General features: G+C 49.0%; 1 protein-coding gene across 3 annotated transcripts in view; it reads left to right on the forward strand.

The window, feature by feature from the left end:
• Window positions 1–18,877, forward strand: part of CEP112 (centrosomal protein 112) — a 206,325-nt gene that overhangs the window by 171,981 nt on the left and 15,467 nt on the right. For 2 of the 3 annotated variants that reach the window (XM_075441161.1, XM_075441162.1), the window contains 2 exons: window positions 509–573; window positions 1,938–2,382. In XM_075441161.1, the coding sequence (XP_075297276.1) occupies window positions 509–573; window positions 1,938–1,941 (69 nt within the window). In that variant the 3' untranslated portion in view covers window positions 1,942–2,382. Of the gene's footprint in view, window positions 1–508; window positions 574–1,937; window positions 2,383–18,877 lie in introns of those variants that run through there. The other variant, XR_012766024.1, reaches the window with a different exon arrangement.

Raw genomic sequence — 18,877 nt, forward strand, 5'->3', positions numbered from 1 at the left:
AAACAAACAAAACAAAAAAAAGAGAAAACACTTGAGGCTTGGGCAGAGTTTTCTGAAAAAGTTGCTAAATATGAAGTATGCTGCCCAATTGTCTGCTCATTGTGAGTCGACCAAAAGTGGCCACAGTGGATTAATAAACATGAATTTTCATACACTTCAAGAACAGGTGATGACCTTCCTCACAAAAGTAGAAGCGCAGGGATCAGAGCACAGGCATCATATGGGAGCTGAGAGTAGAACCGGAGCTCGCAAACCCTTGGATAACCCATACGGTACCACCAGCTGAGTTTCAAAACTCTGTTCCTAAAGGAGTAGACAGTGTGCAGCTGGAGCAGGGCCAGGGAAGCCATGCTAGCAATCTGCTGTCGAGTATTAATTCTAGTAAGCAGCCGGAGTGTTACTGCATTTTATTTAGGCAGGACAGATGAGGAAACTACCCCTTATGAAATGAGCGCAAAGTTATTAATAGAATTTTGTACACCGTGTTCACGTGGGCTGTGTTTTACAGGTAAATATTCTGCAGAAGAGAGTCTCTGTCCTGCAGGAAGAGCTGAACGCCTGCCACGCCAGAAGGTGCGTGCGTCTCTTTGATCAATCTGTGCTGTTTCACACCTGCAGATCCCAGTTATTGAAGTTTTACGGCTTAATTAAAACACTCAAATATGGTTGCAGTTTGAAAAGATCCTTATTTTCAGTAAATAAGCGTCAGAGAGTTTTCCTGGTGCTTAGTCAGTGCTATTAGAGCAAGATTAGAGAACTCGCAGGTTCCTTACAAGTCTGGGCTTTGCCTGGACGGTCGTGGTGAGGCAGTGGCTCGGTGCACAGCTGCAGCTCTGCGGTGATGCCACCTCCTTTTAAGATACAAAACAATGATGCAATGCGTAATATTACAGATCGCATCTTCAAAGCACCGGATCTTCATGAGCCTGAGCTTTTTTCAGACGTTTACACCCTCCCATATAAATTAGGGCAAGTGCTGCAGCAGTAAAAAGCCTTGCCGTGCCTCTAGAGTAAGTGATTCACATGGAGAGGTGAGTGAAAGGAAACTTCCGAGGAAAGCCACTCCATCTTTTGTGTATTTATAGACTTTGATGATACTTTCTTATCTCACGTGAGGATTTCTGCAAATAAGAATGTGTGCTTGTAAAAATAGTGTCAAAATTTGTAAGATATTTAAACATTTGTAAAAAAGTTAACAGTGTGCAAGTTGTCTGAAAGTATTAATCCTAAACTTTTTCTTAATGAGAATTAGCTAAAGCTAATTGGAAACTGAAAATGTCATAGATTCTTGAGAATTGTCCAGCGTAGGTGGCTTTGTTAGGTAAATATAAAGCTGTAATGTGGTCTCTAGACTCTCTCCGACAGCAGCAGTAGCATTACTGAGAGATACATTTTGTCTCAAACTTGTTCTGAATTACTGGCTTCGCATTTAGGAAAACAGCTATTTAAAAAGATGAATAATCACATACCATTAGACCAGGCTGGGACCCAAATGACCGAAACGCTGGGGTGGAAGGAGCCTTGGCCATGTTGTGGTGGAGAGGAAGGGCAGGGGCAGAGCCAGCCCGGCACGGAGCTGCTCCTCTCCCGGCACAGCAGCTCCCACGTTTGCTCGTCGGCTCGGAGGAGCTTCTGTGCTGCCTCTGTTCAGGGGAATCGTCCTCCTGACCAGATCTTTTTTTCCAAGACTACTTCACGCTGAACTTTGTGTTAGTGTTTACCCCACCCTCTTTCACTGAAATACTGCTTTTTGCTGCTTTAACGGACACGCGTGCCCGAGGCTGCGGATTTCACACGCGCTCCTGAGCACCCGGCACAGCAGCGGTCACGGCCGTACCCAGGCCCGCAGCCGCCCAGACCCAACCCGGCTTTCAGCCTGTTGTGTTTGTATAGTAAAAATAATAAGCTGCAACTAATGAGAGTCTCTTCATTTTCAGGTAGCTGCTGGAGCTGTTGGATTTCTTCGATTGCCAAATGGACTGCTTTGAATAGGTTTGAAGATTTGGCTCTTGTGAATTAAAATGCAAAGATCGGTGGCTGTTTTGTCAGCACATGAAATGTAATGGAGTTCATGCTAATACATTCATTGCTCATGCCAGCATGTTTTTAGTTGTATCTTCCTTCCATTATTCTTTTTATCATTATCTTGTTGCAGGCTTATGCTTTTGCTATACTGTGTGTTTGACTCCGTGCTGAGCTTGCTTACCAGGCGAGTAGAGTTTCCTCTACTAATATTTTTGTTATTACTTCCCAGTACCATTCTTTTCACTTTTATACATGAAGAAAATCCCATTTTCTATTATTATTGTCCAAGATATTTTAACATATTTTGACATTATTTTGTGTCCATGTGTTTACATAATATTAAAATATTATTATTTTGTACCGTTTTGTTTTGACATTATTGTCCTGCTTGGGCATCTCACTCACCTAAATAGCCACAGTGCTTATGGGAGTTTTGTATGGCTTTGTTAGCTGGGAAAATATTTTCATGGTGTGTTTCAAGGACAAATCTTGGAGCGAGAATGAAAACACCATGATGACAAATGCAGTCAGCGGTGCCGGTTATATCTGTCTGTCGTTGGGGTTGCATACGCCGGTCACAGGGAAGTCCTCTGTCATTTGCTGATAACACAGTTCTGGGGCGTTACTGAAAAAGAGTTGTGACCGATACGGCCTCGGTTGTGCATGGGTGTGTGCAGGCTCTCTTGGATGAGCCCGGTAAATCTAAGCAGATTCCCGAGGGTCTGCAGGGAAGAGGCTTGAGCAGCAGTGGGAAGCTGTGGGATCCAGACAGGGAGTTGTCCTCATAGCTGGCTCTGCCTCCCAGGCATCGGAAGGCTTCCTTATCTCTTGGCCATCCATGAGCCGGAGTGTACATGAGTACATTTGTAATCTGTGAATTTAGATATGCTGAATACAAGAATAGCTTTTTTTTTCCCCTCGGCACCGTCCTGCCGGCAGCGTTCGTATCACAGTTAATGGTCCGAGTGCTTGAGAGGGGGCCAGAAATTCCTCTGCTGGCAGCAGCAGCGAGACCCTCCGGATGGCTGCTGGCGGGGACGGCCACCTCTCCTCCCTCCGACACCCGACATGCCGCCATCCCTGCAGAATTCGGAGGGTCCCGACCGCTCGAGTGTCCGTGGCTGGACACGGCTGTCCCGACAAGTCCCGGCTCGCCAGCTGCGCTCTCATCTCCTCCTGGCACAGAGATTAACGAGGAGCGGCTTTGGCAGGCTGGGCTCCATCCACCCTCAACTCCCGGCAGCACGGGCGAGGAGCTCCTTGTCAAACAGGGCTCCAGCTTTGCTGGGTGCGTTGCCGATTGTCAGTCTGGTCCGGGCCTGGGCAGGTTTTTCACCTTCCTTGAATCAACAAGTAAATCCTCTAATCGTAGATAAGGGGTTGTCGTGGCTCTGATAAGCGAGGAGGTGCTGCCGCAGGTGCCACAAAGCCTCGCCTGGGGCAACGGTGAGTTTTAGTAGGAGGAATTTGTTGGGATGCATTTAGATAATTGTGGGCAGTAAAATGAAATGTGTTTCCTCAGAGCGGTGCACGGCAGCGGTGGTTGGGCTCTTCGGGAGCAGCACCCAGAGCTCACGGAGCAGCGGGCTGTGTGCGCTGGCATTCACTCGCTGGATAGCACCCTGGTGTCCAAGTGGCAAACGTTGGGACAGTGAAATCTCTCTTCTCACGCATGAAGGAAGCGAGGCGTTTTTGATTCTGCTGCTCTGTTTGTGTTTTTGCATGGTATCTGGGTGGTTATATGGCTTTTGAAAGCAGTAAGGGGTGGGGGGGTACATGCGTACAGAAATACATGGACTCTCTTCTAGCTAGTTGACTTCAGGCCTGAATTTCCTTCTTGTTGATGGAATTGAGTTGCTGATGTCATTGATGATCAAAAAGCAGTTTGAGAAATGTAGATCTTGGTCAATCTGGGAGTTTGAAAACTCTGGGAAGCTGTCTCCAGCATCAACTACAGGGTGAGGACCATTTTGAAGGTGCTTCTAAACCTGATCAGAAACTGAGTTCAAAGTTGGTTGGAGTTCTCTTGTAGTTGTTGTTAATGTTTCTTCGATCGTTTTTGTAACAAGTAAGAGTCCAAACTGCAGGGTTAGAAATGTTTTCATGCTTACCACTTGCTCTCTACCTCTCTTTTCACCCGCTAGGTAAGGAATTGCCAGCTGCCAGTAGCTGGCTTCATTGCCCATGAAACAAGCTCGGGTGAAGCCAGCTTGGGTATGGTTAGAGCTTATTTCGTATGTTTTATTTATTTAATTTTACTGAGTTTTGCCGTGGGACAGAAGATTGTTTCACTCTATATAAAACCCCACAGGGAAAAGGCATCTTAACATTTTTCCCCAGTATCAAGGGAGGTGACCCTTATCCAGGTGACACTTTATTTCAGGGCCACTCACAGTTCTTGTGTTACACGGAACAAATACGCTCATTTCTGGTGCAGCTGGAAGGGATACAACCTCCCTCCTTCTCCCGGCCTCTGCTTTCTTCTGCAACAGAGCTGTAATTGTCCTGGCGACAGCAGATACTCCTGTTACTTGCCCAAATCTCTGCCGACAGTGGTTTCAATCTGAGAAATGATTTTGCTGCACAGAAAAAGATTTAATTGTGACTGGAAGAAAACATTTGCGATCACTAGAATACCTTACAGTGTTTTGTTGAATTTTCTGAGAAACATGCACAGCTTTGGTTCGAATGACGAACAGTCTTGATAGAGAGTGTCTATGGCATCTGGTTTTGGGTTTTGTTTTTTTTTAATTATCTTAATGCACTGCAAGTCCTTCCCAAATCACAAAATGTACCGGAGGCACCACACTACTAAATTATACTTGGTCTTGTTCTGAGGGTACAAAGGAAGAGTAAGATGTCAGATATTGTATGAAAAAGTTTCAGAACACAAGGTCATTTTAATTCAGACTTTTTTTTCAAGGAACTATCTCTTCTAAGCTTTGATATTTTGTTCAGAAAGGTCATTTCTTTTAAGCCTTTGTCATTAAAGAAGACTTCTTTAAAGCGCGCTATCAAAGAGTGCAGAAATTACAAGTTACTGAAACTAAAATGCATGATCAATTTTTAAGTCTGCCAACTAAAGCCCACTTAAAATTAGTTGTGCTCTGGTACTGGTGGCTTCTTTGATAAATCCAGTGAAAGACAGGCAGTCGGTCAATTCAGACCAAACAAATGAAGATAATTAAATTTAACTTTTCCTCCCTACATTAGAAATTATTTTTTTTGCAAAAAAAGCATTGAAAGCACTAAATAAGGATCTGATCCTGCAAACACGTGTGGGAGAGAGCGTCTGTCTGTGGGTGTGCTGTGTTTGGGAGCAGTTTGCAACACTTTTACATAGGAATTATGCAGCTCTTAGGTTATCAGACATTCGTAGTAACGTAAGTCAGGCCCCTGGACAAAATATCATTTATTTACCATTTGCTACCACGGGATGATCTCTCCTCCACTGACAGACAAACATGGTAACCGCAACGGGTGAAGACCTTGTGCCGTGCCCTAGCTTTGCAGCCCCTGACCCCGATCCCTGCTGATCCAGCCTGCGTCCCATGAGCCCGGCCCTCGGTCTCTGGCCGTTCAGTGCTGCGCTGGCTTCAAGGGCACCTTGGGAGAAAAGACGTTTTCTTTCCTGATAGTTCTCCTAACACTGTTGCTAGCAACGCTGAACTGAATTTTCGTTTTAACCCAGGCATATCCAATGTCCAAGGCAGTATTTTTGAGAGAGCATTGGGAAGCTGGGCATGCAGCTTACCTTCACACGAGGAGGATTTCGGGCTGCAACCTCCTTTGAGCAGCTCTCTAAAATAATTTTTTCTGTACAGCTGGGTCGGAGCAGCCTGTTTTGTCTCACATGCTGCATAAACATATAGCTTAGTGGAAGGGGAGATACACATTATGTATCAGACAGTCTCAGTACTTAAGACTGGAAACAAGGAAATGTGTGTTTGTAAAATGGGCAAAGTAAAGGCATACCTTTATCTCAGATGGGCAGTTCGGTTATAACACGATACTTTCAACTTCATAACATCTATTCACCAGATTTATACTTCAGGAATCTTGTTCTTCTCCCCTTTGAAGCCTAGTATCAAAGTTTAATAACAGGCAGATTTGGCCATCATGTCAAAAGAAGGTTGTGCATCCTAATTCTGCGCTTGTCGTATTCCAGCCAAACTAACGCTGAAGTTAGCTTTGTCAAGTGTTGCCCAAAGAAAGACTTCAAGGAATTTATTAAAATTCTGGACCTAGAATCCATAAGAAATCTTTCAGTCAAAGTAATCCTGAGCTGAAACCGAGGCCTCTATAACACCACCCTTGTCTCTTCACTGAGGATCGGTGCAATAGTGCTGAGAACTCCTGGAGGGTGCAGGACGTGTTCAATGAGATTTAGTTGACAGTCTGTATGACCCGAGAGGTAACCCCTACCTGTAACACCCAGTACCGAGGCAGTTGTTGACCAGCTGGTTTCCTTCGTGCCAAGCTCCCCGTTAGCTGCAGGACAGACTCAGCTGGGTAGCATGGCGCTGGAGATGCGGCTGGGCAGTTGAGGGAATTCATCTGCAATAGCCCGTGGCTTCACAGTTGACAACTTTTCTTCCAGAGCAAGCATTTTTAGAAAGGGATTCCTCAGAAATGGCTTTTTCTCTTTAAATTAAGAGCCTACCTAAATCTCGGTAAGTTTTTATACAGTCCGGCTCTCATTCTGCATCTAAGAGGGGTGGAAGAACAGAGCTAAGAAGGCTAATGACTCCATATGGATTTCATGAACAGTCAGAGCCTGGATGTTTGTCAGGCTGTGTTTAATCGTGCTCAGGAATGATGTTACGTCTTCTGAGACTTATCGACACTTGCTTGTCATCTTCTTGTTTGTTCATCGCTGTTAGATGAGGTCATTGGCTGACTAATTTTGGTATAGATTTGCAAACTCTGAATGAAAACTCTGATTTTAATTAGCTCTTCCTCCCCTCTCCCTCATCTTCCCTGGGCTGTAGTAGATGAAATCTCGCTTGTCCCAGGTTCCTGCTGGAGGTCAGCACTGTGGAGCAGTGAAGGGATGGGGAATTGGCGCTGGGAGACAGGAGCTGCTCCGGGCTCTGCTGCAGACCGTCACCGTGGCAGGGCACGGCGTGCAGCCCACGAGCAGGAGGTGCTCACCACCTCTTCTTCAAAGAGGTGCCAAAGCCGTGTTTGTAAAGCTTAGCTGGATGAAACCTCAAAGTGCCAGCTCAGCTGTGTACGTGATTGATGCTCACAGACCACACAGGGTATCTGGAGTGCTTTATTTAGCATTTCCATTGGACCTCGCCAGCAGCCTCAGAACACCTCCAGCCCACGCAGCCCGTGTTTTCCTTTCCGCAGTCGGCCGCACCTCCAGGGAAGTGCAGGTGCACTGTGGCACGGGCAGTGAGCGCTGATGGCATTGAGTGCCAGCGAGCCCTCCGCCAAAACCACGCGGCCCACGGCTCACACGGCCTGGATGAGCTCAGCCCCCTCTTCGGATCAGCAATAAATGTATCTGCATCAAAACCGCTGTGCAGCAGTTTGCAGGCAGAGGAGCAGAAGATGCTTCCCCTATTCCTTTTCCCCATTTGCTTCCTTCAAGAGGAATTCAGAGCTCAAATAGCAGAGTGGAACAGCAGCTGGATGTGGGTGAAGATGCTTCAGCAAAACGGAGCGAGGAAATTTGCATTGTATCTCTTCAGTCCTCTGCTTAACCCAGATTTTTAGCCTTCTTGTGGAAGATTTATGTATCGGTCAGGGTGCCAGCCTCGGACTTAGGGGAACTGGCTCGCGGTTTGCTGTCCTGACACCAGTCTGGTAACATTGGGTGTAACATGAAGCTCCTCAGGCATTCAGATACCTGAAACATATTGTTTTCGTAAATCCCAGGCTAGCACTGTATGACATTTAAATTCCTCTCCAAAGTCTGTAGCTGAGTATTCCAGCAAAATGCTGATGTTCGAAAGAGCGAGTCTCCTGAGCGCTTGTTTACGGAGCCCCCGGTGCATTTGCGGCACTGAGAACCTGTTTAGCAGATGATTTAGCCGCTGGGCACCCAGGCCTCATCCAGGCACAGATCTGGAGCAGAGCAAACATTCAATGACTCCATTGACTGCTAATTACTGCTCCTAACAGAGCTGAATATTACAGCTGAAATTGTCAGTGACCTGTGCTGAGGAGATCATGCTTTGTTGGTTTTTCCCTGTTTATAGAGCCACATGGGCACTCCAGTTAAAGGTGGTTAACGGAAAAATGTCTGAAGTCCTAAAATTAAGTTGCGTGAATTTATCCACACTCCATATATATTTCAAATGCAAGTGGAAATAAGACAAAATCAAGTGCTTCACACTTAAGTGGAGAAAGATCTTTCATTTTATTAGATGTTAGATCAGTAACGGCAATGTGCTCTGACCGAGCAATATCCCTCCCCAGGGCCTGTCTTTGTAAATCAGGACAGAAGAAAAGCAGCCACCCGTCAGGAGACGGAGAGTCCTTATGGTTTAGTGGGAAGCTGAATTTGCCAAAATATAAAACGAGCGGCCTCACCCGGGTTTCAGTGTAATGAGGTGATAAAACCATCAGTAACTAAGGGGGATTCAGCCCCCAGAGAGAGACTCTGGCTCCTGCTCAGGTCATTCCCTCCCTTGCTTTAAAGGCTGTTTGTCAAAGGGATGGTGCCACCACCATGGAGCTCCTGCAAGGGGGAAGGGAGCCTGGCTCCGCTGCCGGATGTCTTCTGAACCCCCCTGAAGTAGTTCTGCAATTTCAACCTTTCCTCACTGATTGCAGCAAAACGCCTGGAGAAACCAACTGAATCAGCCATTTTTTTTTAAAGTAACCCACGGGATTGATCGATTTGCAGTGAAAAAATGTTTTTAACGCAGGCATCTCATAGCTGAAGCGACAGAGGAGCAGGCAGGGTTAGGTGACAGGCAGGTCGCAAGGCCAGCCACGGTCCAGCCACCTACTTTCCCTCTTTCTGAATCTTTTGAGTAACGTGCTGTAAGCGACCGTCTCCATTTTCTCCCCTGACTTCATAACAGAGACCCAATTTTGTCACAGTATTTGCTATCCTCATGTTTAAACCTTTGCTGCCTTTACAGCCATGAGGCTGGGCCTGATCCAAACCCTTTAAACTCAAAGAGAAACTTTCAGGAGACTGTGGCTGGCTCTAGACCAAGCACTGCAGCTTCACACCAGAGGACCACCAACGTTTCTGACATCTCCTGCGGAGGGTGCAGCAAGCGGGGCCGGTCACGGCTGCTCCGCTCGGGACATCCTGGGAGCTGCAGGGCTGAGCCGGCGTGGGTCTGGAGACTTGGAGTTGCTCTCTTGGCTGCTCCTCCATCGGCACACGAACATTGAGCGGTTCTGTAAGATGTGGCTGCCATGTATATAAGGTGGACACGCCCTTCTGCTGGAGGCAGACATAGGGTTGCACGTACCCGTTCTGCCGCCCTGGGCATGGCTGGAGGGACACCCATTTGTGGCTGCACCTGAGCAAGCGCGAAGCAGTAAGACCTGCCATGAAACAGTGAACAACGGGCCCTCGGGGTTGTCATCCGCGCGCCTGGCCGGTTGGTCCAGCTCCTGGGGCTTGTGCCACCCAGCCGATGCAAGCTCACCTCCCTGCTGCTGGAGCATTTAGTGTAGAGAAGGGGAATTTGAGCCTCCCATGGGCACAGAGATGAGGTGTGGGGGGCTTCATGTGTTGCGTTTCCCCCAGCTCGCTCTCGAGCAAGGAGCAGCGAGACCCACAACTTCCCACCTACGGCCAACTTCAGCCTCCTGAAAGTTTCTCTTAGAGCTTACGGGGTTTGGACAGGGCCCAGCTTCCTCACTGTAAAGGCAGAAGAAGTTAAAAAAGAGGATGCAAACACATGGATCCCCCTTTCTGCAGGGGCATGCACACGGAGCAGCTGACCGGAGGAGCATCTCCTGCCGACCCACTCTCCAGAGCGTGGCCCCAGTGATGCTTCAGGGCCTTTTTTCAGACCTTTGATTCACGTGGTTCTTCCTCCCAGCTCTATGGCTGCCATAAACCACAGGGCTGCTGTGCTATGGTTTGAAATATAAATACTGAGTGTAGTAAAAGAGTAACCAGGCACCTGCAGACAAGCTCCGGTTACAGCAGTGGGGTCCAGCTGCCACCCCACACCCTGCCCCAGCAAGGACAGGGCCTGAGCACTTGCAGATCATGGACAAAAAGCAGCAGGACAAACCAGCTGGTTCCCAGTGGGGCACTTCCCACCTGAACCTTTGGCCCTAATTCAATAAAGCACATGTGCAAACACTTAACCTTAAGCCTGCACTTAAGTCCAGGCCCAGCCCCATGCTTGGATGTGCTGATGGCTAGGGACCTTCTTGGGGCTTCAGATCTACAGCTGGGTTTGATGGTTAACCTCTGCCTTCAGTGCAGATTATACCTGAGCTGGTTTGTGCTCCCAGATGTCTTCCTCAAAGCTGAGGCAGTTCTTCTCTACACAGCAGTGTTGTACACAGCTTGACCTTCTTCCTGTCAGCAGCTCCGGCTTTGCCCTTGGGTGACTGTAGAAAGACTCATGTGAACGTCTTGTCTGCAAAGGACGATGGAAGGTCTTGCCCTGCAGTAAGTTAGTGGGTTTTCATACCGGTAGAAGCAGCTTCCCATGTGGAGTGGGTTTGTGCATCAGCAGTACTTTGTGATTTGTTGGTGGAATCGAGTTATTTAACTCTTCTGGTGGATCTAATAAGGGCTAAGGACTATTTTCTTTCACATAGTTCTGGTGGGAGTTGATCCTTTCTCTCCAGGCAATGCTAAACCATGCAAGAGCTTTGCTCTCAGGAGGGAGCCTGCACCGCTGTGACAAGCAGCGCTAAGCGGCCACCGATGCTGAGCCTCGCACCAGATCCACCCGCTTGTGGCTTGGTGTGAGGCCACCTCGACAGATGGGTCCGGGTATCGGGGCTGGACCACACCGGGTCCCCGTGGGGAATGCCTGACGGGAAGGGGCTGAGCCCTCCCCACTTCATCCTTCGGCCGAGCCGTTATCTTTGCGGAGGAAGAGGAGGGCTTTGCTCAGGTTGAGCCTCTGTAACACGCACGTGGCTTTTTGAAAATGATGGCTGATGTTATATTGAACTATAGGATGGGCAGTGCTTGGTGGAGGAGGAACTGGTGGCCCTTCACCTCCACGTGCCGTTGTTATGGAAGGTGCTGGGTGTTGGCCAGCTAGCCATTGCGAGGTACATAGTCACTGTGAGGAACAGGGTGAGAAATCCCAAGCTTACATGGAAGTAATGTTTTGAAATTAGTGCAACTACTAGGAGCTTTCTAACTGATACGTGCTAATCTCTGTGCACCTACAGACCTTTATTGCTCTTTTTTTTTGTATGACAGCCATGTCCAAGTAAGTGTACGCATACTCGTAGGAGTGCTAGCTGTGAAATAGCTGCATGGGTGCTTAGAAACTTGTATTCAGAGGTTGAAGACCAAAAGGGACTGGGGAATGGCCTAGGGACATTCTAAACATCCTAAAACATCCCTGAATTAATTTTCTGCTTCAAATCCCGTGGGTTTGGCTGAAATAGAACATCTCCATTAAAAGAAGAACTACTACCCAAATATTATTGAAACCCTCTTCTGTGTTCTCACTGACTGTGATCAGATCCTCTCTGAGTAAACTTTTTAAGCGGAATAGAGCAAGTTCCCTCAATCTCGCAACAGGTTGTAATTTCCTGTTTTGTAGTTATCACCATGTTTCTTCTCTAAAATCCCATGAAAAATAATACCAAGTTAATTCAATAGGATGTTATTAAGTAGATTGGCATTAATTATAATGTATTCTTTTATTTATTGAGCATCAGCCTCTTATGCAGTTGGGAATTAAACTCAGGGCTTAGGTCGACAATAATGTGGAACATCCCGCATGTCTTCAAACACTGACCCAACGTAGCTGTCTGCTGTGGTCCCCAGACCCTCCCCTCCGAGCAGGACGTTTCACAGACCGGGGCGGTGGCCTGCCAAGCTGCAAGACCAGCTTGGGAAAAAGTCTTTGGCAGCTTTGCTGATAGCCATGTTTTACTGTAAGATGTGTAGTGTATCCTAATGTTACCTTTCTCAATAGAAAGGTTTCGTCTCCGTTCTAATAGCTTACCTGGCTTTTTTCCAAATACAGAGAACACTTTTGACTTTCTGCCATTAGTCTTTCATTTTGCTCTAATAGTGGACACATATCATGCAAATCATCTTTCATTGTAACATTTTCTTAAAAAAGCTGTCCTTTGGACTGTGTTGAGATTTTACCATGTCCTTTTTCTTGACTTGTAATTTCTTCCCTGAATTTCATGTATATTAGTTACCTTCTCTTTTTAATTTGTGATTTATTTTTTTATTTTACTTTTTGCTGCTTTCACTCCCTCTTTGCACACTTTACTTGCCTGTGATACTGTTCCATCATTATGAAAACATACTTACATTGGTTTGGTCTAGCTAGAAATATTTTCAGAGGTTGCAATCATCAGTCACAATTTTTTGACAAAAGTTTCTTCCTAAGTTGAGTTTTCTTCTGATTGTTCCCAAGCTGGTGAAGAACAACACCGTAAAACGCATCTCTCGCAAGTGCAGCCTCAGAGCTACGTTGCAAGGGCACAAAACATTGGGCTTGGGAGAACAACAGAGAAAATACCGGAGCAGAAACACCTCCCTCCCTCACTTGCCTGTGGCCTGACTGCTACTTCCAGTGTTTGGGCGAAGGCTGTGGTTAAAGCCTGGCTGAAATCACCCTCCACCAAGCCCTGGAGGCTCCTGCAGATGTTCGAACCCTGGAGGTCACAGCCTTTGCCCTTGTACCAGCCCAGCTTTGTAGCAGGGAGCCCTTCCAGGGGCAGGCAGGTTCGAGCCTTTCCCCTCCACGGCGTGCATTTGAAGCTGTGTTTTCAAAACAGCTATGGGTTTTGATGCTTGCCTTGATTTGAATGCCCTAAGGGCTCTTTGATGGAGACTCTTCACAACCTAATGTTCTCCAAGAAACCCAAACACCCTCCCTAATTAACAATGCGCAATTATGGTGGGCTTTATTTGTATCCCTGACCTGTCATCTGGGCTGTTTGTCCTGTTGGAAGACCAAAGAGGAGATTGGGCTCAGGGCTGGGTCTGGATTCTCCTCCCAGGATGGGACTTTTGGGGGGGCTCAGGCCACGGCTGAACTTTGGGGGGAGCTGGAGCAGGGGGAGAGAGAAGGTGTCTTACCCCAGCCAAATTCATGTTTTACATCTGCAGTCACAGTTGGTTTTAACCTTTTCTCGCCCATGAAGACTGCGTCCTGGCGGGGTCTGTCTGGAAGCGCTCGGTGTCCGTGGTTTTCCCTCCCCAGGCAGAGAGGTACCGGGGTTTACGGTGAGCAGCGTTAGCTCCAGCGAGAAAGCGGTGATGAGACAGAGCATCACAGGGAGGACATAACGGCTGATGTATTTACAGCGACGCTGCTTCCTCGATGTTCCCGAGATGCAGATGAAAGTAAAACTGGCAGCCGCTCCACGCGATGCAGATCGCGCGCCGCTGCAGCGGCCCCGCGGAGGTATGCCATGTTTAACCGCGGCTACGCAAGGCGCCGCTGCCAAACCATGTTTTCCTCCGTATGCGGCTTGACAGAACATTGTGTTTAACCTCAGACTAGATGGGATAAAACACGGTTCTCTGTCAGGACTACAAATCCGTGCTTCTGACTGCACCTAAACTCTATCTTCCAGCCTTGGCTGTGGCTATTTCCATCGTGTAGACAGGTGGAGTATTTTCATGGAGGCATAGGAGCCTAAAATCTTGATCCTTTTCATCTGAATTAGGTTCCTAACTCAAGTGACAGCTTTGAATTAATGCTCCTAAACCATTTAAACACTTTTGAAGAGTGCCTTTCAGTCCCTAAAGGAAATCCCTCGCAGTGGTTTGCTGATCAGCTTGGCCCAAATCTGCTCGTACCCAGATGTTGCCCCAGCTAAAAGCAGACTCTGTTCTCTACCCAGTGTTACATACGCATTCAAAACGTTTCGTGGAGCCTGCGTGGGGGTTAATGTGTAACAGGGCTCTCAGCTCAGCATCCCTGAAAGATGTCCAAGGCAGGCACATCCCCAGCCCACGGCTTTCCCAGATGGAGAAGGAGAACAGGGTCCCAGCTCCATCCCGTGCGGTCCATGTATGGCAACGCTCGAGCGCTGATGGTCTGTAGCGCAGCTCCCCAATAGAACGGTGTAATAATTAACAACAGCCTCTGTGGTTACATGGCACCTTCCATCTGGGAGTCTCGGAGCACTTTACAAGCCTGTATTCCCTCAGACATGCGATGCTGGGTCCAAGAGCCCCATCTTGATAGATGATCTCCTCGGGCTGGATTTGTGGCATGGCAGATTTGTTGCTCGTGTTTTGACACGTCTGTTTGAGAAATCAGATCCGTGTTTCCGCTCGGTGCCAGGAGGCAGGAGCTGTTGAGGGGGCTGCTGCAGATCTCGCGCTGCACGGGCCAAGGCTTGAGCAATGCTTTGTCGGCATCTCTTTATTGTCGACTCTAAATCTGGCCCTGCTCAGCCGCTGCAGGGAAGAGCCTGCGATAGCTAACGTGATCTGTCTGCTCTCAGCCTGAGGAATAATTAGCCGTTGGTGCATGGAGCCAAGCACGATGCCTTCTTCTGGCTGCAGCCTTCTTGAGGTGGTTTGATTTCAGGGCTTCTCCAGGACAGCACAGAGCAAGCCCTGAGCATCCTAACGAGCCCTCTAACGAGCTTTGTTTGGGGGCTGCGAGCACAGCTGCCATGGGGACAGCTGGGAGACGCACGGAGCTTCTGGGCCCTCCATATGGATGCTCTTGACCTCTGAGGCCTCCAGAACTCCATGTGGCTGCTGAGGACACGGGAAAGGGTCAACCCCTTCTCTGCACCCCCAACAAAAGGAGTTTTTTTGGTAGATGCAGCCAGAACCGAGTGGTGAAGGGGTCTGAGAGGGAGGGAAGAAAAAAGAAAAAAGGCAGTGGTTTCCACGGGGAATGGATTTGCAGCACAGCAAAACTCGCTTGTAAACGCGAGTTGAAAAAAGCCAGCTCCACTCTTGCAGCCCTCGCCGGGTGCCCGGTGAATGGGGCCAGACGAGTCGAACGGGGCTTGGATCCGGCTGCCGCTGTCCCACCGAAAGCCTCTTGCAGCTCGCCCGGGGGGCGTGGGGTGACTTTGAACCCCCTCCCCGTCCCCGGCAGCTTTGTTATCGGTGCTATTGTGGGGCCGGCGGAGCCAATCCCCGCCAGCCCCGATTCAAAGTCCAGGTGCCAACCAACTTGAACTCTCCAGCATCCCCGCCGTGAAGCAATTATTCCCTCAGACACATTCATTGTTCTCATTACACCATAAATTGTGAATGAATTAAACATGCACTTACCACTATGCACCACAGCTGTCAAGGAAAATAACACACAAATATCGCGCGGGGCTGGGTCCTGCACCCGCTCCTCTCCCAGGAAGGGCTGCTGCTCGCAGGGAAGGGGCGGCAGCCAAGCTCGCTGGAGCTGGCATTTTCTTTATGGCGAGGCCAAATCTCTGTTCTCACTTACAGCAGTGCAGGGCAGGACGATCTCTGTTGGGTTTGATGTTTTAATTGTGGGTGGTTGTTGGGTTTTTTTTCTTTTGGCCACGCAGCTTTCTTGAGATCCCCTTTTGACCAGGTCTCACTTAGGGCACAAAATCCTGCCGTGGGTGTGAGAGGACAAATCGGGTGTCCCTTTGGGCTGGGGAATTTTGGTGGATGTGACTGATAGCTGGCGAGGGAAGCTGTGAAAGAAAGGGAATTCAGAGTGCCCGACTTCATCTTACAGTGCTCTATATATACACTATATACGTATATAATGCATATATATATGCTATATATGCTTTCCCAACAAGAAGCATGAGTGTTTGTTTATTTTCTAATCTCTGCTCCATGTCTGTGGAGTTTACAGAGCCGTGAACAATCTCTTAGCATATCACAGATAAATTCCCTGATTGTCCCTGCTCCAAGGAGGGGACCTGGAGCTCGCGGCTACCTTGGGGTACAATGTCGGGATTCACCAGACAGGATTACAGAGGGGGCTTTTCTTCAGAGGGCGGGAGCTGGAAGTTTGTCTGCATTTCTCTCCTTGCACCACATCTCCAAGGAGGTTTTCACTTTCTAAGAAGGATGTTACCCACTGAGCTATTCATAGCAGTTAAATGAGAAAAGGAGTTAATAAAATACATGCTGGAAAAAAGAAAATAAGATTAGAAGGACTGATGTTTTGGCTGTGAGGCCTTCTGTGGGCTGCGGAGAGCAGGGGGAAAAAAGGAACAAGATTATTATTTTATTTTCTCTAGCTCAAAGGACTTCATGGCCAGAATGGCACCACTAAGCCAATTTTCTTTCTAACAACTATTTTGTCAACACCTCTTTCTCCCCCCCACCCCCCCCTTCTCCTTCCCCCAGTCTCTACAGTGACATATGAGTAGTTGTGTTAAAATTAAAGTTTCAGCTCTGTGGTGTCCCTGCCCTGCAGAAGCTTTAGCAGGGCTCGCAGGAGCTGGAGCCGCCCGAGACTCCGTGCCCGTCTCCCCCGGCACACGCATGCCCATGCGCACGCAGTCGTTGCACTGCTGGGCACCTGGTTTTCTCTCGCCGACCACAGAAAAGGATCTTTTACAGCCGCTCAGCGCCGTTTGGCAGAGGATCAGATAGCAGCTCCACTGAAAGCAAACAGCCGCCTTTCCGAGGGAGTAAATATTTCGCAACGTGTTACTTCAGTGTTATTTATTATGAACATATTTTCCCTTTTATCCGGGGATTTGCCAACTCTTCGGAGTCACAAAGCCTTGCCGTGGCCTCGCGAAGGGCGGCTGCGCCTCTCCTCCCATCCCTGCCATCTCGGGGGGGACCCAGCGAGGTCTCGCCCAGCCCTGGCTCCTCTTGGGAGCGGAGGATGTTTTGCAGGAGCCTGGGATCACCCCCTGCTCGTTTAAAGGCAAGGGACACCTGAGACGGGAGATTCAGTTGAAGCAGTGGCGGTGGGTCGTGTGCCAGAGCAAGGAGAAGTTGCAGTGGGACCAGTCTGCCCCAGTACACACACGGCACAGTGTCCTGGGGGCCATACATTAGAGAAATGGGTAAAACACAGGGAGGAGAATTGCTCTGGCTTGTTATCAGCCTTCTCTCTTAAAACCTGATGGAGGGAGAAAAAGGGAAGCGCTCGTGCAGTGGAGGGTGCTGGAGGAGGAGCGGCTGGGGGAACCATCAAGAGGAGACCCAGAGAGGACCATTTATCTTGGCTGGGGGAGAAAATGAATTAGAGTCCTAAAAGAACCCAGCTGATCTTCATCAGCCCAGGCCTCCTGTCTGGCTGTGGGAAACTGCTGCGACACTGAGCCCTTCCCCCCAGCCCCCTCCGTGGAGGTGGGATGGGATGGCAAGTGGCCCTGCAGCTCCAGGCACTGCTCCTCGGAAGATGCCATCTTTCGGTGGCACCGTTCTTTCCCCCCTCTCAAGGATTAAGGCAGCTGGTCCTCTCCCTGCAAGGTCTGCCTGGGTCTGGGGGAGGACCCGAGATAGGGCTTGTCCGCCTGCAAACGCAGCAGAAGCTCTCGGGGATGCTGGCACCAGGGCAGCCTTTGCCCGGCTCGGTCCCAGCCCCCTGGGAGGAAAGCAGCATTTACGGGGGGCTCGGTGCAGGGAGCAGGGCACAGCGGTGTGTGTCCTCTGCTTCACACAGGGCTCAGGACATTTCAGAGTAAAGTGATCCTCTCTATGGTATTTGGCGCCGTTCTTTGATATAATGAGCTGGGAGGAAAAAAAAAAAGTTAAGTAATAATCATAGTGCAAGGGGGTATGTAGCTGCAGCCAGCCCCCTCCTATGGGATGGGGCTCAGCCTTCCATGGGATGAGTGCGTGCTCCCCACGGCAGAGCCGGCTGGGGTTTCCAGCGGCTGAGGAGGCTCCCCGGGAGCTGGGCTGTGCCCTGACCATCCCCGGGCAGGCCGTCTAGCAGAAGCGTTATTACAGCAGCAACAAGAACTTGGAAGTGTTTCTTTCTTCCTTCATTACCTTCTTACATTACCTCCCTCTTGCCTGAGCATCCAGGTGCTGACAACTGGCCAAACATCAGAGCAGCTGGAGCAGGAGCGAGCGCTCAGCCCCAGCCTCGCCGCCGCCGTTGGGGATTGCTGCTTAGCCAGGGGTTAGCGGGGCCGGGAGTCCTCCTGCTCCTCCCGGGCTCCCGCGTGAAGGGCTCTGGAGGTAGAGGAGCAATGACCCACGGTGGCTCGGTGCACGCAGAAGCCATCTCGGGGTGTTCCCGTTTGTTTCTAATCCTTCTTGGCACTCGTCTTCACTAGAAAATGAGACCGTGTTGGAACATGACTTTGCTTCAGCATATTAATTACTAGGATGATGAAGATAGGTCAGCAGTTAAGTGTAGACAGGCACGGTCATGCTCAACGTACCGTCAGGTGATGGGAGTTAATCCTGCGATTCCAATAAGATTCACTCAGGACCAGATGGTGTAACTACGACCAACTGAAATTTCTTAGTCAAATTTGGATTTTGGTGGGAAATCAAATTTTCTACAGACAGAGAGGATTTTCTAATTCATGCCTTTTTTCCCCTCCATGGCAAAGCTGAAACTCCAGGGCAAATTTCAGCCAAGAACCAGCGTGCGTACGTTCTGAAATGCAGCAGTAGTGGACGTCGTTGTGTGGGATGCCTGATGCTGCCGTTTCCCGGCCACACGTGTGCTCCTCCGCTCCCCCACGCTCCCCTGGTCCAAGCACAACGCCCAGCCTGTCATGGGAGATGCAGTCTGGGTCTATGGAAGGGCGCAGAGCGTGAGACACA

Source organism: Opisthocomus hoazin, chromosome 21 (assembly GCF_030867145.1).
Source record: "Opisthocomus hoazin isolate bOpiHoa1 chromosome 21, bOpiHoa1.hap1, whole genome shotgun sequence".
NCBI lineage: Eukaryota > Metazoa > Chordata > Aves > Opisthocomiformes > Opisthocomidae > Opisthocomus > Opisthocomus hoazin.